Here is a 21,669-nt window from a genome sequence, read left to right as displayed (position 1 = left end):
TGTCTTTCTTAGGAGAATTCAAAATCAAACAAGCTAAGGATCCTTTTCCAAAGAGATTTCCTGCTTTCCTCATCCAATTCTTGAATTGATCATCAAATTCTTCTTCCTCTGCTGGTCATCAGCCTCATTTTGCCTTGAAGGCTGTGCATCCTACCCAACAACAACATTTTTAGCTTGTCGTCCATCTTCCGAGCCTTGTCCAAGATCAAGCATTGCATTTCCTTATTCACCATGAATGTCCATACTAAGAGGTATCTTCATTACTTGATTCCATCTCATTGCATGAAGACATATTGTTGTAATTTCTCAGTTGAGCACAAAAAATAGCACTAGCACAAAGCTTTGGCTTGCAATTAGGTGCGTTGAGCCCACCAAATCAAAAGATTGCATGATATCCCGAAATAGAATCATGAAACTAGTCTTCCTTCTTAGATAGGGTGGTAATAACTAATTAAGCAATTAATAAATGAGCATAAACTGAAATGCACACTTTACCTTAACAATCTTGGACAATAGACACCCTGTTGGCCCCAAAACTAGTGCCTCTTTCAATATTTCTTTAACTTCAATTGCTAAGGGATTGAGTACAAGTTGAGATTCCATGATCTCCTTTACTGTACAAACAAACAACAAACAATTTAGGCCTACTGCCCCTTGATCTTCACCCAAGACTTGTACAAATGGGACCTCAATTGACCAAATATTGCCCCAAATTCACAATGCATGAGCCGACGTCTGAAATCCCTTACAATTCCTTGAATTTCAGGTGTTGATTTCAATGTACAATGCCCTTGACTAATGATACAGGTCCCAAGGTGGCTTCCAAACCCTAATGTAAATTAGGGTTTAAGATCTACAGCAACAGAATTTCTCTTGTTGTCCACCAAATCTAGCTGCGATCTTCTCCAAATGGCTGAAAATGCTGATGGAAAACCCCAAAACTGATTGCTGCCCAATCAAATCTGCAATCAGAGCTGTTGCCTACTATCCCAGCGAGCACCAGAATGCTATCATCTGATTCAAGATACTATCGCCTATTGTACCTACTGTATTAAATTAGTTGCCTGGTTTCATGGCCCTCTTGGTAGCTGTTTTCTACCTCCAATGGCTGTTTTCTCTGCAGAAAATTGACCAGCAGCTGTTTCCTCTCTCTCAAGCTGAAAATGCATTGAATCTGTCTCCGTCAGCCCCAAAAGTGTTATCTCAATTGCATGGGTATTTGTGCCAACTAGCACCCTTCTAATCCTATTTTCCAACAATTTTCATCCATTAAATTAATTTTTAGAATTGGATTAATCTCAACAATTACTTTCAGCCCTTCTAACCCTACCCAAAATTAAATGTGTCCATCCATAAATAAATTGGCTAGGCCATTTGCAACCTAGAGCGGTCCCCAACCTCTGTTGACCCTTAGATTGACAGCCCTTCTGATCCTCCCCAAAATTAAATGTCCATCCATAAATAAACCGGCTAGGCCATTTGCAACCTAGACTAGTTCCCAACCTCTATTGACCCTTAGATTGGCATTTAATTAATGCTACTCCCTAGTGTCACCACTAGCACTTATTGATCAAAAGTGTCACCACTAGCACTTATTGATCAAATAAATGTCCATCCATAAATAAACTGGCTAGGCCATTTGCAACCTGGACTAGTCCCCAACCTCTATTGACCCTTAGATTGGCATTTAATTAATGCTACTCCCTAGTGTCACCACTAGCACTTATTGATCAAATAACTGTCCTAGGATCAAAACTGGCACCAATTGACAACCAAAGCCTAGCTGGCATAACTTATCACAATTATTGCCTTTGACACCCAGTGCCTCCTCGAGGTCCTTGCCCTAGTACCATAAAATAACTGCCATGTGCAACACATGCTTTACAACCTTGCACATTTGATTATTAACTTAATCAAATATTACTAGCAAGATTAAAACATCTCTAAAATTTCACTTCCCCATGATAGTTAACCCAATGTACAACAATGTTGGCATGATGCTAGGGCATAAAGTGACAAGTTTAGAAATGCATGTATACAACCCACTATGTTTGGGACTCATGGTACTAATGTTAGTCATGCAAATGATCTATATAGTGCTTGTCAGGGATGCATCCAATATATGGGAAAATGTAACTTGGCATGGCTGGTAATATGTAAATTTCCATGCACAATCATATTGCAACAATCCAAAGTATGCAAACATGAATGTTTCCTAATGCATCTGGTACTCCTAGCATATCAGGTATACATGAAGGGCTAGTCAATTGGATATGAGGTCATGCTGGTTAAGATAAAATTGCAACAATGTGAAAGTCCAAAGGATCTCCATGCTCCAAAGAGACAAAGACCTAGAACCTAGTGGAGGTTTCAAGGCAAGTAAAGTTAGAGGTAAAGTTTCCATGTGTTTCTTGGTGAAGCTTCAATATTATTTCACCCATGAAAAAATGCAACTGGATGGAGGAGGGTGACCTAGTAGATTATCCTCAGTGATGCCCTATACCTTGATGTGTCTCAATTAGAGCCAATCTTGGATCGAGCTCTTTCAAGCTTAACAGAGCATAGAAGGTCCAAAGCATGGCTTAATGCTCAACGGGAGGTTGCACCTCCACTCCCCTAGTGATGGATAGCTCTGTTATGTAGTGGATCTCCAATGTACTTGGTTTGCATCCAGGGTATTATATGCTGACAATATTTCCGCCATTGAAATCACTATTCAGTATATTAGTCACTGTGAATTGATATGCACATATGTATGGTTTGTACCTAGGCTCTAAAACTATACCTTTGCAAGGTTATTGACATGTATGGAATACATGGAATGTATATTTTGATATGATGTACATTTACAAGGCACATATGGAATACATGGGTATTATGCGATGTACATTTATAGGTGATGCAAAAGAAGTATAATTACATAAGTTATATGTGGTTTATAAATAATGTACGCTTTACACGACTATAATGAGATATATCATTGCTATGAGGTGTTGTTTATGCTTAGTTTATGCATTACGATGCCTTGGAGGTCGGAACAATGTTGGGTTTTAGCACAACGATACATCCCTTATGGTTCTAATAGTTGTTATGATTCATGTGTATGGACTATAACCGATTTAAGTGACTAGAATTTCACATGTAGAGGGCATGAGCATGGTTAAGCAATAGGTGCACATATTGTTTAATTACGATGCCAACATATATTTCCAATAGTGGCAATGGATGCTTTTGCACATTGCAATGCAATTAAGGACAATTGCAAGGATTTCACGGAGGTGGTCTATCACAAGGACGTAAAATTTTATTGCTTTTCTTAGAATTTGATTAAAAGTTAAATAAATATGCTAATGTGACTTACATATGTGAGATGTAAGTTAATTATTTCACTATGTGAAACCAAAGACCCTAAAATATCAATTGGTGCCAAAGGCAAAAGTTGTGGTAAGTTATAGCTAAGAGATACTAGGTGGTACCTAGTGTGAGATTTTGACCTAGACCAATTTATTTGCCACTAACAGCAATGGTGACTTTAGAGACTAGGCATCAATTGATTAATTAATGCCAGCCATACGCCTGATAACTACTTAGGGATACCACTTGTTAGCAAGACTTGCCCATGCAAGTAGGAAAAATCCTTTTGGGGATTGATGGAAGTCTATTGCAGCCATTGTGTGAGAGGAGGCTATTAGAGAGCAAGGAGATATTGCTGATGTGATTTGCAGCTACTAAGGACTAGTCGTACAATAGGCAACAACTATTTGGAGCCCTCTAGTTATAGATGTTAACATCCCAAGGTCTCTCTGGTGTAGGTGACAGCATACAAGAGGAGATAGTAGCCTTTCTGGTGATCCTAAGCTACAGGTGATTACTTCCATGGATATTGAGCAAGGCAACAACAAAATTTCAACCTTTCTTGCAATGAAACTTTGAAATTTCTCTCTTCAGCATTCTCTCTCATCCTCCAACCATCTCTCAAGTTATCTCAGCAAAATTTAGCCATTTGAGTCATCAAAGGTGGAGATTTTGATTAATCTCTTATATAAACCCTAATTCACAGCAGAAATTAGGGTTTGACAGCCACCGCGGGATGTATACTCGGAATTGAGAGTCTAGGACTTGAATTCCAGCAACTGAAATTTAAAAATTTTGGAAAGATTCAAGAGGCAACCAACCCATATAAAATTTGGGACTTAATTTATCTTTCAAGGAGTAGGGTGAAGGCCAATCCCTAAGCAAAGCAAGGGGAAAATTGGTTTGAAGATTTACTAGTCAGTTTTAACAAGAAGAGACACTTGAATTAGTAGAATAGATCAAAGGATCTCAATTGTGCTCCATCAATTTACAATAAAAGTTAAAGAAATACCATAAGGGGTACTAGTTTTGGGGCCAATAGACTATCCATTGTCAAAGATTTAAGAGGCAAAGTGTAAATTTCAATTTATGTAAATTAATTGCTTGTTGTGTCATTTTGCTCATCAGCCTCCAACCCCTACTCCATAGCCTTCTTCCAATATTGTGATTTCAAAGCCTCCTTCACAAAAATGGGCTCCCTATCTTATGTGGCATAAATCATTAAACAATAGTTAGTACAAATAACCTTGGTGGAGTATCCCTAGTTCCTCTAAGATCGCCATGGACCATCCTACAACTACCATTCCTCAAGAACTCCCTCAATATTCCCCTCCTTGCTCTACCTTTGATGAAGTCTCTGGAACATCCACTGGTGTCGATTCAACGAGTGAATCTAGTGGTGAAGCAATCTCCTCCTCCATTGATCGTGGAGCCTCAAGAGGCATTAGCTCAAGTGCCTACTGTCGCCCAAATCTCCAAGTACAGGATTCTCAGCACTCCTCTCTGCAACTAGAAACTCCACAAACCGAGCATCTCAATTCATGTATACCTCCCGTGAAACGAGATCAGAAAGCCTATATCCCTATGACTGTGAGCTATATCCCACGAACACCTCCCTTTTGGAAGCCAGCTTGAACTTCTCTCTCAATTTCTCCAAGATGCAAACATAGACATCACACCTAAACACCCTAAAATAAGACACATCCAGCTTTTGACCAAAGTAAGCCTCAAAAGGTGTCATACCAGCTATGATCAATGCAAATGATCGATTAAGGATATGGATAGCAGTGGCCACTCCTTCAACCCATAGACACTATGGTGTCCGTTGATGCTCTATTATAGTTTGTGCAATCTCAATCACACTGCAATTCTTTCACTCCAATATGCCATTCTCTTAAGGTGTGTTCGTGTTGGGAAACTCCTAGTGAATGCCACAATCTACACAAAAATTGGCTAGCTCGTTGGATACAAACTCTCTTCTTTGTCACATTGCAAGGTCTAAAGTTTCCAACCAAACCCATCCTTGAAGATCAACTAATTCTTAAATTGTAAGAATGCTTCAAACTTCAACTCCAAGAAATACACTTATGTCATCCTCCTAAAATCATCAACAATTAGCATAAAGTATAAACTCCCCTTAAGGGACTCTCTTCTCACCGATCTATATAAGTTCATCGAAACAAGCTTCAAGGGCTCCTTTGCCCTTTGTGAAGCCTTGTTGCGAACTGTATCTTTGTACAGCTTGCCATGAATGCAAGAGACACATGGCAGGTGGCTCGTCCCAATCTCTAGCAATCCACAAACAAGTTGACCCGAGTTGCCCTTCTAAGGTACTCATAGTTGAGGTGGCCAAACTGACCATGCCATAACTCAGTCTATGTCTGAGAAGAAAGAAGAAAATAAGTTAAGGCTGATAAAGTCCACATCTTATAGACCCCATTCTCCTCACTATTGCAAATCTCCATCAAGAAGAGGAGCTCTGTTGTATGAGCACCGCCATGCCCATTCGAAATCAACAACATATCATGTATGCCTTTGATAAGGACCAAAGAGCTATCACCAATGAGAATTTACCATGCAGCGAATGCATACAGGCAATACCATATGTAGAATGAGTCATGTGGTGGGAAGCTCCATTGTCCACAATCCACTCATAAGGCTGTGGGACCAACATCGCTACATCAATAGCCGCTGATGTCAAACCCTCAATCGCCTCTAAACGGAAAAAGGCAGCTAATGAAGGAGTAACCACTGCTCTTGAGTCCATGGTAGATTTCTCCTTCTTCGTATCCTTTTTATCCTTGTCGGGGTAATTCTTCTTCCAATGACCTATCTTGCCACAAATGTGACAAATAGACTCCTTGGCTTTGTCTTGCTTGGTCTTCTCATTCTTCTTCTTCTTGTGCTTTTCCTTTTAATGACAAGACTGACCTATCAATGCCTTCGTCTTGGGAGCATTCTATGCTTTGAGTTATTCCATCTTAACCAAGACCATTAGAACAAACTCATCCCACTTGAGGGTGCTTGTTCACTTTGAAGCAATCAAGGAAAGGCACTAAACCAAGGTGGTAACTGCAAGAGAAGAGTTATCCCCATGTCCTCTGAGGTAATCACCTTCCCTATGTTCTAGACCCACATCTGCAATTGCCGAAGCTTATTAACATGCTCCTCCATGGAAGCGGACTTGGATGGATTCAACGTTCACATCTCTATCTCCAAAGACGCTTGCTGCATCACGGTCATATGATTGTACGATTGATCCAATTCTATCCATATCTCCTTAGCAATGGTCAAATGCTCAATGTAGGCTATCACGGTCGAAGCGCAAGAGAAATAGGATTCAAGAGCAATCAAATGCAAGCATTCAATTTGTCCCAATGTGCCTGTACCTTCACCAACTCAACTTTCTCATCTACAGAAAGCTTGGATAAATCACAAGCTCTAGGATGGTCAATGACCTTGGTCACAATCTCCACCAAATCATAGAACTCCAAGATAGCAAGCATCATTACCCACCAAATGTAGTAATTCTCCCCATCAAGCTTTTGATCTTGAGGAAGAGCTAGTAACACAGGGACCTTACCGTCCATAATAGCCTAAAACTCCACATCAAGCTCGGAAGACATTGCCACCTAAATAATCTACACAAAAACAAGGGTGGCTCCTTGTGACTTTAAAAACACAGCCTGCTAGGGATTCCTCCACTTGTCTCGAACCTATTTTAACTGTTGGGTTCCTTCACAAATAGCAAAAACCTATAACAAAAATAGCAACTTTGTTCCTTTACCATGCTTCACTGCACATCCCAACCTTGTGTCAATGTGCAGGCCCCCCACTCACCCTCAAATGCTGAAAATGCAGCCTTTTATCGTGCTAAAATCTCCCCTTTAGGTCTGCCCAAAATCAATCAGCCCTTCAACATGGCTCTAATACCATGTCAAAGTACAACGAATGAGGAAGCAAATAACCAGACTAAAAGAAAATGAACATGGAGAGAAGGAGGAGAGAGAAAGAGATAGTATAATGCAAAAATTTGTAGTGAACGAATGCTGAAATGAAAGAAGCAGATACGTACAACGAGTTGTCAAGCATATTTGCACTGAGGATCTCTCTCCACTTGCAAATATAAAGTAGGAATGACTCAGGGCAGGCCAGCCATATATAGGCTGAAAAGAAATAATAAAATGATGCAGGTCGGCTAGCCAAAAACTAGCCAATTGCAATAGAAATAGAACAATAAAATAATGAATGCAGTGAAAATGTTGCCTGCGTGCCATGTAGCACCTACCAACAATTGCATCACTTGCTAGATCCAACTGTTCACAAAACTATTGCGAACAACTAGTGACTACATGAAACTGTCCGACTTGATCCAAGAACTACATAAACCTACCCGAGAGCATTTGTACTCTGCTTGTGCCTATCTAGGGGATGACTAAACTCTAACATCCTCCCCATCCCCCTCATCCTCATCCACTTCACTAGGTATTGAGCAAATGTTGAATATTGAATTCATAAAGTATTTGCATAGAAGATGGCCCAACTACACTCATTTCTCTTTACTCTACACTCCATTAGGAGCAACGCATTAGTCAAAGCCAACTATGAGCTTGGCCACCTGTCATGAGGATATGTAATTTTGAAACCTCACTTAACATGTGGATTAATTTAAGTAAATGTTGCACATGTGAGGTGTAACTGGGGTTAGAGTAAATTACGAGCCCGGGAACAGAGGAAATCATGGGATGTCAAAGGCAAAAGTTGCTATAAGTTATGTAACACAAATACTTGGCGGTATCTCGTGCCAGTTTTTGGCCTAGGTCATTCATTTGATCATAAGTGTCAATTGGGTGACACTAGAGAAGTGGTGTTTAATGGTACCTAATGTCAATCTGATGGTCAAGGATAGCGCACAAACACTCGGGAATGGAAGTTCTAGCCAATTTCATTATTAGCCAGTCAAATATTTTTCAGGGCACCGAAATAATTATTAGATTAATTTTCAGTATTTAAAGACTGAAAATTAATATTTAATTATGGATAAATGCTGGAAAAACCGTTTGGGAAGGCTGCCACTGGTCAAAAATGCCCACACAAGACTGAAAAACGTCTTTAGAGGCTGGAGAGAGGCATTTTTAGTGTATTCACCTTGCAGGAGAGAGGGAGGAGATGCTGCTGGTCTAGTTTGCAGTCATTGAAGGACCTTCTAAGACAACCAGGGGCAAGAGAAGACCAATCAACAGCAAGTGACAACATCTACACACTATTGAGATAGGGCAACAGCAGTAAATGACTGATTTTCTTCAGTTCTTTGCATCTACAAGCTGTTGTGGCAAGGCAACAACTGCATTTAACTGACTTTCAGTCATTCTTCGCTACAAAACTTTGAATTTTCTCTCTCTACAGCTTTTTCTCTCATATCTCCCAGTCATTTCACAACCGTGCTTCGAAGATCTCAGCATTTGGACCCTTGGAGGCTAAGAAATTGCAAATTTCTCTGTTGTAAACCCTAATTTACAACAGAAATTAGGGATTAGCAGCAGCCTGGGGAAGCGTGCTAGAAATTGGAAGCTCCAAGACTTGGATTCAACAGGGCTGAAGGTGAATTTCAGCTAGATTGAGGTGGAGGACTAGCTAGCCATTGAATTTGGGGCATTTCCATCGTCTATGAAGTAGGTGAAGGCCAATTAGGTGCCCGAATCAAGGGGCAAAATAGATTGAAGACTTGCTAGTCACTTTGGATAGCAAGGGGAGTTTGGATTGCGAAGTAGATCAGGAGAATCCCATTGTAAATCAACTTCTTCTTCAATAAAGCTAAAGAAATACCAAAAGGGGTGCCAATTTTGGGGCCAATCAGGTGTGCATTGTCCAATATCAGTATAGGTAAATTTGTATTTTCAGATTTGCATTAATTGTTTGTTGCTGTAATTCAGTTGTAATTAGGGATTTACCACCCATCCACGGAAGGAAGGCTAGTTACATGGTTCCATTACCAAGACACCATCAAATCCTTTGAACTAGTGGACCCGTGGTACTTGATTGCAACTTGGGACTATTGCATTATTGCTGAAATTGTTCTCAGCAGTGAATTACAGCAAGCATGTCTTCACATGGTGATACAGGATCAAGTGGAGAGGATGCATCACTCCTTGGTCAATCACATGGTGAAGGGGGAAATGCAATGACTGATGTTGGGCATGGTTCTTAGCATGGACAGCATGCTGAAAATGTGGGAAATGACCCAAATGTTGGCACTTCAATGCATAAAGAGGCTGATGACCAGCAAGGGGCTAAAGAATTTGATGATAGCTTCAAGGATCGAATGCGTACAACAACAAATCTTTTTGCTGAATTGGCAAAGGATCCCCAGTTTACTCAATATTGAATGCCCCAAAGAAGGACAACAAAGGCAAAGAGAAGGAGACACCTTCTACAGCTTCGGGACAGCCACAAGAACCAAAGGAAATGCCTAAGCCTTCTTTAGAAGAGCACAAATGCCTCATGAGCATAAAAAATTGGTATCCATGGGGCAACAAGTGCAAATGCATGGTGAACTTGGTAATGCCAATCCATGGGAACATGGGCAACAAGGCAATTATGCACATGCAAGCATGGGACAGCAAGGATACTTTGGTGGTGGTACCATTTTTCATGCTATGGTTGGACAAGCACTGCATACGGGAATGTATGGCACAAATCCCTATGGTATGCAACAGCCAATGCATGGCTTACAACACCCAATGTATCCGCGTAATGCAAGTGGAATGCCCAACCCCATGTATGGCAATATACACATGATGCCTAGAGCACAAAGTGGGCCATATGGATATGTATCAGCACCCCTAGGGACTATTGAAGCACAAGGATTTGGTGCTAGTCATATAGGTGCTTCAGATAGTGCTGGTTTTTATGCAAATACAGCCAATGCACCCTTTGTGCAGCAGCCCATTTATGATAACTTGACTCCCATAGGTCCGCCGAAGGACTATGATGAAGGTGGCAAAAGCGTGAAGTTTGAGCCTTTCAATGGTGCACAAGATAGGCTGAAAGCACTTATTTTTATTCAGCAATTTGACGCAGCCTATTCTGGAGGCAACTTCACAGAGGCATCTAAGATACGCAAGGAAACCACATTTTTGAAGGGAAATGCATTGCAATGGTGGACTACACTTCTTATTCAAGGGAAGTCACCTACCACTTGGGTCCAGTTCAAGCAAATGTTTGCTTCAAATTGGTTGACAAGTACCTTTGAAGTAGACATTATGACAGCTTGGAATTAGTTGAATTCCAAAGATTGCAAGAACTTGGATCAGTACAATAAGAAGTTTTGGGATGCATTGTTGCTAGTTACTTCTTATTGCACTGTACCCCTCCATGAGCAAGTGGATAAGTATATTTGTGGTTTGCCAAAGGGTATTCGGGATTTTTGCATTGAGTCCACTATTTCCAGCATGTCTCAGCTTATAGAAACTGCTACCACAGCCGACACATTGCTATGTGAGGATGCAGGATTCCACAATTATGATTCCAAGTCACATGCTAAAGAGGCGAAGGCTGAGAAAAAGAATAAATCTGAAAATAAAGCTGAAAATCAGGGCAGATCTGAAAATAGGGCTGGAAAGAGGAACAAATTGCAGAGAAAGAGTGGGAAAAGTGATGCACGACCTAGGGAGCTGATGGCATATAGCACGCAGCTGTCCTAATAAACAGCAAGCTGAAAAGTTTGATAATAAGGAAAAGAAAGGCAAAACCACTATTGGTTTAGTGCTTGGTGTAGTGGCAGATCAGCCTGATCAAGATAGTACTGAACTTTGCAGGACATGAGGCAAAATCAGAGATCAGCATGCATTGATTTTTCTTGATCTAGGGGCACGGTCAAATTTCATCTCTTGATATGACAGCCCATTTAGACATCAGAGAGGATGAGATGGGGCCCATGGGTGAGATTGGTATGGCATGCAAGGGACATACAGAGTTGGTCACTCTTATCATTGGAAAGCTTCGTTTGCACATTCAAAGTTATGTGGACAGCGAAGAGTTCTTTATTCCTCCATTGGAAGAATGTGATGTCTTGCTTGGTATGCCTTGGTGTCATCGTGTGCATGCAGTGATTGATTCTCATGATAAGATTGTGACCCTCTTCCACAGAGGCAAAGTTCATACTTTGGATGTAAAATTGAAAGGGCAAAGAGCGATTGTATCCAAAGCTGTCTATGAGATACTATGGGCCATTTCAAGTGTTGGAGAGGATCACTGATGCATGCTATAGGCTGAAATTGCCTCCACACTAGTAGATACACAATGCCTTTCATGTGAGCTTGCTTAGACCTTTTCATGGAGATGTGCCAAAGGATGTATCTACTGAAATTCAGCTAGACGTTGAAGAGCTCGATGAAATACTGGTATCAGAGCAAATTTTGGCACACAGAGAGGAAGATCAAGGGTAAGGGTTTTAGAAGGTACTTGGTGAAGTCTCAGAATTATTCACCAATGGATGCCAAATGGATGGAGGAGGATGACTTGGCAAAGCATCCTTAGTTGTTGCAGCTTTACGTTGATGCTTTCCAATTAGAGCTTCGGGCTCCATCACGTTCAGCAAAGTAAAGGTCCAGAGTATTACCTAATGCTTGTGAGGGAGCTAGCACCTCCACTCCTCAATAGTGGACAGCTCTAGAAGTAGTGAATCTCGAATGTATTCAGCATATATTCAGGGTACTGTAGCTGAACAGTATGTTTGCCAAGAGATCACTATTCAGTGTACTAGTCACTATGTTTGGTATGCAGATCGGTATGGTTTTCACTGCAACTCTGAAACTATACATTTGCATCCGTTATGCTCAGGGTGTAATCAGTTATGCTTGGTATGGCATTGGTTATGCTTGGTGTAGCATCAATTAATGATCATCAAGGGTTGATTATCGAATGTTGGTTTTCAGCGTATGATCATTAATATTCAGTGGTATTCAGCTAGTTTTGTGGACAGCAACGTGCCTTATGATGCCATTGATGTTTCAGCCATGGTTTATGCTTAGTTTTCATTGTACTATGGTTTGGTTTTGCCATATGAATTGAACTCATGAGAAATGGACATGTCACATGATAATCTGGCAATGTTTTTGAGATTCTTTGTGAGTCTTATGTTATGTTATGTTGGCTCGTAATTTTCAGCATATGTTGGGCATATGGAATGGTTGAACAACAATGCGCAATGTTGTGTTGACTATGATGCCCTATGGAAATTCCAATGTAGTACTTTGCTTTTGATGCATTTAGCAGTGCAATTGAGGACGATTGCAAGGATTTCAAGGGAGAGGGCTGTCATGAGGACATGTATTTTTGAAACCTCACTTAATATGTGGATTAATTTTTAATCACATGGTTAAGTAAATGTTGCATATGTGAGGTATAACTGGGGTTAGAGTAAATTTACAAGCCCGCAACCAAAGGAAATCACAGGATGTCAAAGACAAAAGTTGCTATAAGTTATGCCGCACATGTACTTGGTGGTATTTGGTGTCAATTATTGGCCTAGGTCATTCATTTGGCCATAAGTGTCAATTGGTGACACTAGAGAAGTGGCGTTTAATGGTACCTAATTCCAATCTGATGGTCAAAGATGGCGCAGAGATACACGGGAATGGAAGTTTCCTAGCCAATTTAATTATTGGCCAGTCAGATTATTTTTCAAGGCATCGAAATAATTTAGTATTATTTCGGTACCTTGAAAAATAATTTGACTGGCCAATGGAAGTTGCCTAGCCAATTTCTTTCCGTGTTATGGTATTTCTATATTAGGGTATTTCTTCACAGGAGATTTAAGGCTCATTGTATCATACCAGCATGGTTTGTATCAATCATTATGTTTACATTCTGAGCTATCTTCACCTTGAGTTCTACTGTATCCATTGTCTTCTTGCCATACACTTTAAGTTCTCATTCTCTATCTCGGCATTTCTTAACATGGAGGTCATCTACAAGTTGAGACAATGGTATTTTATTACCACACAGGCTGCTCTACTGTTCATCCAACCTATTGCATCAAACAAGATCATCAATGACATCATTTAGACCGCCCAGTCTATGTTTTGTTGTCCTCAAGCTGTGTACACTATCCCCAGCTGGTAGGAGAGATGCTAGGCTGGAAACGCAAATAGCAAGAGCCTGAGAACTAACACCACAACTTGTAGGATGTTGCAAGTTGGAGACGTAATCGCTAGAGGAGCAAACACAACCTGATGAGGCCACCTATCCCCAAACACAAATGCTTGGGGCTGCAAAGATTGATGCCAACACGGAAGATGAGGTTGCCAAGTGATGAGAGTTGTCACCAGGGTGTGGATGCTAATACAGAGTGTGGGAGAGCTCCAAACAGAGCTTGATGCAAAAGGCGGACAGGGCGCCTGAAGCAGCAGGAGTGTCTGATGGATGTGTGGAAGAATGACAAAGACTGCCTATAAGAAGGCAAACACTGTCTAGGACCAAACCCTTTTTGGGGCTGTACACTCTGTGAAATCCTAAAACTGAAGGGAAAAAAATGAACTAAATGGACTAAGTGAATGAGCTTCTCAACATCCCAAAACGTGTAAATTACCAAAAGTTTCATTAACAATGCACGGTCCTATAGAGTTTTTGTATCCCATAAGTAAAACCCTAATTTGATAGGATCCTTCTGCATCTATAAATAGACAAGTTGCCTGCCATTCAGCCCATACTTGTGTTGCAAGTTTCGTCCATCAGCTCTCTTCCACTAGTTGTGTGTTCAACCCCAACGATTGCTGCCACATGGCTTATACCTGTCGCCCAACCTCCCACTATTGCCACACTAATCAGCTGTCATCATCTTCAGGTGGTGACATTGCTACATTCACTAGTTCCAGCCCCAAAGACTATTGCATTCTAGTTTCAATCTTGTTGCCCTTCCATTTTCTTCATCGTTGTGACTTGTGTCTGTAGCTACTACAAGACGTTTTTGTGTTTTGAGTACTTTTCTTTATCAGCCTTTGCTCCGATTGGTAGTTACTGCACTTGAGATCCATCTCCAATGGACGACACACATCAATACCTCCCTCAACCCGCTCCCACAAGAGCCACTGGCTACTAGATATCTCTACCCTTGAACCTTCTGTACATTCTCTCATTCATTTACAACATTGATTCATTCACATCAAAGTTCTCTTTCTTCTCAGTTTACGTTTGTGTTTTTGTGTTTGCTTTTATTGCGTTTGTCTGAGTTATTGTGTTCATATATTATATGTTTTCTCTATGCAAACCCTAGCATATCTTCACAATAGGTCCCACCTAGAGTGACACCGTTGGCCCAATGCCTTGGTCTCTTTGAGGTGGACCTTTCGGGTCAAGGCCAAACCATCTCTTCACTGTCCTTGGCCTCTCTTTTTGGTCTTGAGAGAGGGTGTTGAGCCACCGAGACTTGTCTTTATATTGACCTATTTTTCTAGCATTTCTAACTCTTTAAAACAGGCCCAAAAAGGCATTTGAGCAATTTTGTACAACACTCTAGATAGTCGTACAACACATGACACTTCTTCTCACTCCAACAATTTCTATAAAAGGGACTCAATGTGCACACCACTCTTCACTTCCTCATCCTATTGCAGCTGCCATGACCTCAGCCACATCACGATTAGACATCTCACGACCTGTTCCATTGCTGTTGCAACTATTCAGTTCCTTAGAGTGCACACCACTTTTCATTTCCTCACCCTATTGCAGCTGCCATGACCTGGTTTACAGCAGCCACATCACAAGCAAACATCACACGACCTGTTCCATTGCGGTTGCAACTATTTCCTTGGCCAGGCACCTGTTTTAAAGCAGCCAGAAAACATCATCCTGCCCTGCATTTCCATGAGTAGAAGCTGTGTTTTCAGTCATCCGCTCCAGCCTAATCTGCTTTTTGCTCAACCTGCTCAGGTTATTGACCAGATTCAATCATTTTGCACCAGGCTTACAATCATTCATCACTTCGACTGGCCCTCATCACTCTCAGCTCCAGTCAGCTGCATCAGATTTGGTGGTATTGCTGCACTTAGGATCCATACACAGAGGATAGCACTCTCTCTCAGCTTGCTCCCACAAGATGCAATGGTGTTCAACATCTCCACTCCTTGAGCATCACATATGTATCATCTTCTTCACTCATTCATATTCAGCATTTATTCACTCATCAGATTCTACTGTTCTCCCATTTTTGCATTTTTGTTGGAGTGATTGTGCTTTAGTCACGTTCGCTATTCTACGTTTTCTCAATGCAAACCCTAGCATATCTTCACAAGGCTTAGGAAAGCAGATAACCTTTGCAAAACTCCCTATTAAGAAGACAAGTCCAGAGTAAGTGTTGCACTGACTCTTGTCAAAAGGAAGCACATCAAGGGCAATCGACAAACATTTTTCTCTTGTTTCCCAACGTTTTCTAGATGCAATCCTGTCATGTATTTTTAGAAGCACTCTACATTCACATAATTTCTTCAATCTTTGACTCAATGACTTTGGCATTTTTTCACATATCAAAAGTAATTAGCATGCCCTGCAACCAGGGCATCGGAATAATCAGTCTATGAGCATTACAAGAGCTGATAAAGTTGTGTAATGCACTACCCAAATGCATCTTCTGCAGGTCTGTAGAGAAATCAAAACAGTCCCTGTTGTGCTGAAACTCTTTTATGTCATCAACAAAAATTTCATAAAAAAAACAGAGAATCGATCTGTGTTTTAAACTAAACTGCTAGCAGCAAGGAAAACTGCATCTCCAGTACATGACCATGTGAGGCATCTCTGCACACATATGCCCTTGCACGTGCTTGAGTCTGTGCATGTTTGCATACATATCTACATATAGCAGTGGCACATTGTTGATCACCCTTTGTCTACAGGAAAAAAGCCAAAGATATATTGTTCTAGGTGGTCACCCCAAGTCCTCAAGCTCAACATAAAGAGATTTCCAAGGGATCTGCACGGTGACACCTCATACAGCCTAGTTTTATCCCAATGGTCATCAAAAAGTCTGCGTAGTGCTTCAAAATCAGCTAGAAATTAGCATAATAACTGGACCAACATAATGTGGTACACACATCACAACATGGGATGCCAAAAACACTGAAGGTTTACTGTGCAACACTTTACACAACTAGAGTCTATTCCTAATCTTGCAATTTAGCTCATGAAATTTCTATCATTAAGGAAGAAACCAAATACTGAACTTGTCCAGGTCAGACTTCTGCTCTTCACAGTTAATATGTTCCTAACATATGAACAGAGGAAATGAAATGCACATGAGATAAACGCTAAGGACAATTTGTGGGAAATTTATCCCAAATCTGAAAACAATCATCCTCAAGAAGTAAACAGTCTTAAGCATAAAAAGTTGAGTGAAAACAAAATTTGCTAACACTCCAACACATCTGTACACCATTGACAAGAAAACAAATCAAACTAACGCTCTCACCTTTGTATATGTTGGCTTATCTCTTTCCAGCCTCTCTTGGTATTGTTCTCGGCACATTTTCTTCTCTTCCTCCATTCTTTGTTTGTGCCTCAAGAATTCCACGTATAACCGTGTGTACACAGCTTTCTGGTTCACCATAGAGCATGGTATGAGCACCATGTCTCTCTAGTACTCTTTCATAGGATGGTTAGATTAGTGTAAATGGATTGTAGATGGAGCAACCATTACCTACCGATTTTTTTGAAAGTTGGGTGGACCTTGGTGCTTCTGTCCTCTTCTCAAAAATAGGTTCAACTTTGTGAGCCTTTGCAACACTTGCAAATGAGGGTAAGATGTGGTGGCCAGATGGTTTTCTGGTCCTCACTTTTGGTGGCTCCTGATCAAGAAGAGACCTCAAAGAGCATAATTTGTGGTAGCAAAGTTTTGGCTGGTTGTTATCATATAACAAATGGCCAAAATTATTCTTTTGTAACGAGCCAGATGGGGAAAGCTCCTCTTGCACAGAATCTATATTCTTTTTCTGGGGCCGCCTTTCATTAACAGTGGGACCAGGATCAAGACCAAGTGCTGGGTCCTCCGAGCTGTCCAGATTTTGAAAAAGGCACCCAGGAGACTGTTAGGCCAAATCTGTTCTTTGAGAAACACCTTTCTTGATTGAGGAAACAATACACTTAATTACAGTGACTCAGTACATGTGTTTGGAGATAATCTAATACAGGAATCCCCAAACTGCAGTTCAACAGAGCAAGGCATCTTTGGACAAGTTATCACAAGAAGATCAAATTCCCATTCTAAAGCTCTCAGTTCATACACTGACCTGATGTCCTGCAGCTTGCTAATAATGTGCTCTGTCAAAGGAGAAACATAGCGTTCGGGGATAGAATGCTCTCTACAGAAGTTAGTTGCAACTTCTTCTGCTGAATCTCCCTCTCGTACAGAGATCAACTCCACACGGCCCTCCTCAATCTCTACCGTGATTGCCAAGAGAAGTTGCCGCTCATCTATAGTTCAAACATATCGTGATACATCTTTCAAAAGGTCAACTGCAAAACAAAACTTTTTAATCCATGACCACCATTTACCTGTGGGCCTGTACACATCCACATCCTGCAGGTTTAAGGATGCGTTGGCAGTTAGATAACATGTATCAGCTGTAAGAGAATGGAACAAAAAGAGTATGTTTTTTATCTGACACTATCTATAACATCTGAAAAAAATGTTGGTAAGCAGGTTGCTTACCTCATGGAATGAAGGAATGCCACCATACATATAGTGAGATCGTTCTGCATCCTGTAGGTGGTCTGATTTGCGTGCAAGTGACATTCTGAAAAGCAACCTAGAAACTCGACAGATCCAAAACATCTCATTGATAAGAGAGACCAAAATCTAGTAGGACTTATTTAAACCATCTTCGATGAGATAAAATCCATTGTTTATTGTGAATGAAGAAGAACAACAGATGAAAACGAGCCTTACCTTGTCTAAATTGATCGATTGGCATGCATGCACATTATGCTAAAATAACCAAGCATAATATACATGACACCATTGGTGCTCTACAACAAAACATGCACAGTTTCAGCATGCAGAGTATTTTGTGGCAACACATCAGTTTTTGTGTTTGCATGATTGATTTACTGAAATGCATTAAAAAGTACACAGTCTAGGATCATCATATGCACATATGTAAAAGGGTAGCATGACAGTGGTAGAAATCGTGCAGGAACATAATTACCTGTTATAGCATTTTTAATCAGCTTGAACACTAGATTTCAAAAACACCGAAACCATTCCATTTGTACCATTCCATCTATAAGTCCAACATTAGAAAATGACCTGTTGAAAAAGCACCCTCTACTTAGACCTTTCTGAGAAAACCAGAGAGTAGATTCTCCCACTGAACAAGTGCTAATGACCTGTTGATCAAACCACAGAGTAGACTCTCTCACTGATGAACAACTGCTAAACAGATCATCCATGCAGATACAGTGCTTTTTCTTTAGGCATATTTCCAACTGATAAATAAAAAAGCTTGTGATATTCAACAGTCTCCATGAACCTGTAGGGTCACACCCCTTCCAAAAGCCAGCCCAGGACTACAAAAACTCACCAGTAGTCTCCAGCATCTGCCATATGCTTACATGTCATTTGTTACCAATAGCAAGCCAAAACTGCCTATAGTAAAGTTTTCAGATTAAGTAGATAAACCATCCAAACCAATCTATATGCCAAGCAGAGCTTACCAGAATAAGCCAAAATATACTCTGATGTTTAATACTTAGCGAACCTGATTGACTCTAGATATAATTATTGACTCTAGATATAAAATTACAAGTTGGCCATATCATCAGGTTCACAGAATGAATGCAATGATTGGAAAACTTGGGGTATATAGTAGGCCACTTCTTAGATCAATTAGACTATGTGGTAGCTCCCACCGCATATGGATGCCTTGTCATACCCAAGATAAAATGTAGAGAAGTGTTTGCAACTTTGGATATTTGCATTTCTAAGTTGTCTGACAATACTCCAACGGTCACTCAACCATCAACTTCTACTGGATTGTCATTCTCAAAGGCCAAAACATTGTGCGAAATATGACAGATTGTAATCAACTGTATGGGTGCTGCTATTGAATATAAAAAAGTGTAGGGGAATTGAAGCCTGGCAAAGACTGCATCGAATCTATTTCAAAAGGGACTGCAAGTTAGTGTCCGTGGAAAGCCAGGACTATCAAATGTGCAGCATTGATTGTTCATGCACCAAAACCGCATCTGTTGGTGTATCAATCCAGCCAATTATTGGAATTTCCCACAATAACCTATTCCAGATTCTCTTCGAGTTGTTGCGCCAAAGAACCTCCAACATCCAATGGAAGCATTGATAATGCAGGACCCCGAATACGAACGATTACATTCAACTGAAACCGAAAATAAAAGCTCGGCACAGATTGACCTAATTCCTGCACCGTCAGGGGATCGAATGCAAAGCAAATGGATTGGTTCTTGCCTGGCCACAGGGTATGATATTGCACGAGGGGGGGATACGCGCTTGTGCTTGGCCCAAATCGATGTCGAACTGACACAGCCGAAAGCTGCTGTGGAAATGCCGATGCCGATGCCGATGCCGAAAATGGAGGCCTTCTTCTCCTCTGTTGTTTCGCTTCCTTTTTATCCTCTTCTTTCCTGGTTTTTCTTCCTTTTTCGGTACCGGACTTGCACTTCGCTTGCAGGTAGTCACGACGAATGACGGAGTGCGTGGAGAGAAAGAGAGAGAGCGAGATATGGTGATCGATGGTGCGGATGATGGGGTGCATGGTGACCCCTCGCTTGCATATTAAGCGTAAGGTGGCAACCATTACAATTACTCTCTCTCTTTGTTATTAGCATTGCATAATAGTAAGGTGACATGGGTGAATCTTGCAAGAGTTAGAGACTACATGGTTGCTAGTGAAGGCAGGTGCTCACACACAAAGTACATGTAGATAGGGAGTGAGATGATGATGATGATGATGCATGGTGACCCCTCACTTGCATATAATGCGTAAGGCGTGCATACGAGTAGGGTGGCATAATAAATCTTTGACACAAAGGGATTTTGCATTAATTGAATATCTAGGCTTCCTTCGAAACTTGTAATCAAGTTGCGCCCAAATGTGTAATCAAGATGCGCCCAAACCCTCGACTACCAACTCAATGTGTGCTCCCATTACAACTTCCATCTTGGTGACCAACTAAGTGGAGCCATAATCACCTTTTACATCACACAAGGTGCCTTCTCCACCACCCATGGGAGTGGTGCAACCACACAAGGTGCCTTCTCCACCGCACGTAGGAGTGTAACTCTTGACCTTGGGTTTAACACATCATCTCACTGCCACTTAGGTTTAACACATCACCTCACTACCACTTGAGCTAGTGGGTCTTGCCTGACATAATGAATCTTACAAGAGTTAGGCTACAGATTTTTTGCTTGCCCTATGCCATAGTGAAGAGTTCTAGTGACATATTTTATTTACACACAAATTGGACAAAATGAAATTAGGGATTTTACTTACCACACAAATTGGAAAAATAATAAAAAACCAAAACATTCTTGTAACATATTACATCTAGGACTTGCTACGACATTTGAAATCTTGTTGAATCTATGTAACAAGAGGCATCTCTCCACTCCCATGGCTCAATGATCTCTCTTCAAGCTGCCCCCTCCCCTCTCTAACACCTCCATCATATATTGTTCCTTCCTACTCTTGCCTCATATCCTTTCCCTTCTCAATCAATACCTCCCTAATCTCCTTCCTCTTCCCCCACCCCCCTCTTACTTCATTCATTGGATCCTTCTCCTCCGGCAATGCTAGTTTATTGCCCAAAGGTTGAAGTCACTTTTGCCCAAGGAGGTCCTAGCTATGGCCTTTGATTATTGTAATCTGAAGATGACATTGTTTATTGTTATTGTTTGAAAACTTCACTAGAAACGCCACAACTCTCATGGACAAAAGGAGGAAGGAGGAAGGATGGAAGGTGATGTACATTTTTTGTTTCTCTACATTGTTTTCCATTCGGAAGTATTTACCATCTTTCCATTCAAGTGAAGATTGTAAAGTTTAGAGTTAGCATCATTCATGCAATTCCTGCATAGAAGAGCCTTGTGTGCAATTTGATGCTACTAGCCATAGTAAAAATTATAACAAATATCTTGCAAACAAATGATGTTTAGGTTCCATTAGGCATTCCCCTTGAATTGTTCCACATAGAGCACATATTGGTGGACATTTTCTTTAACCAAAGTTTATGTTTTTGCATAGTTCAACCCGAGTTGAACTAATTTTTTCATGGATAAAGGACATTTTG

General features: G+C 40.8%; 1 protein-coding gene across 3 annotated transcripts in view; it reads right to left on the bottom strand.

The window, feature by feature from the left end:
• Positions 1–20,108, bottom strand: part of LOC148011898 (uncharacterized) — a 44,448-nt gene extending 24,340 nt beyond the window's left edge. Inside the window, exons 1-8 of one of the 3 annotated variants that reach the window (XM_087670253.1) lie at positions 19,826–20,108; positions 18,552–18,652; positions 18,293–18,372; positions 18,056–18,152; positions 17,899–17,923; positions 17,634–17,817; positions 17,049–17,397; positions 16,817–16,942 (exon numbers count right to left, since the gene is read on the bottom strand). In XM_087670253.1, coding sequence (XP_087526379.1) covers positions 16,817–16,942; positions 17,049–17,397; positions 17,634–17,817; positions 17,899–17,923; positions 18,056–18,139 — 768 coding nt within the window. In that variant the 5' untranslated portion in view covers positions 18,140–18,152; positions 18,293–18,372; positions 18,552–18,652; positions 19,826–20,108. Of the gene's footprint in view, positions 1–16,816; positions 16,943–17,048; positions 17,398–17,633; positions 17,818–17,898; positions 17,924–18,055; positions 18,153–18,292; positions 18,373–18,551; positions 18,653–18,732; positions 19,574–19,825 lie in introns of those variants that run through there. The other 2 variants (XM_087670255.1, XM_087670254.1) reach the window with 2 other exon arrangements.
• Between the last annotated feature and the right edge of the window lie 1,561 nt (positions 20,109–21,669).

The sequence above is a fragment of the Lygodium microphyllum genome, chromosome 28 (assembly GCF_053477565.2).
Source record: "Lygodium microphyllum isolate KBCC chromosome 28, Lygodium_microphyllum_v1.1.10, whole genome shotgun sequence".
Lineage (NCBI taxonomy): Eukaryota > Viridiplantae > Streptophyta > Polypodiopsida > Schizaeales > Lygodiaceae > Lygodium > Lygodium microphyllum.
The sequence above is the reverse complement of the archived record's forward strand: the minus strand, read 5'-3'. Positions and strand labels throughout refer to the sequence as shown.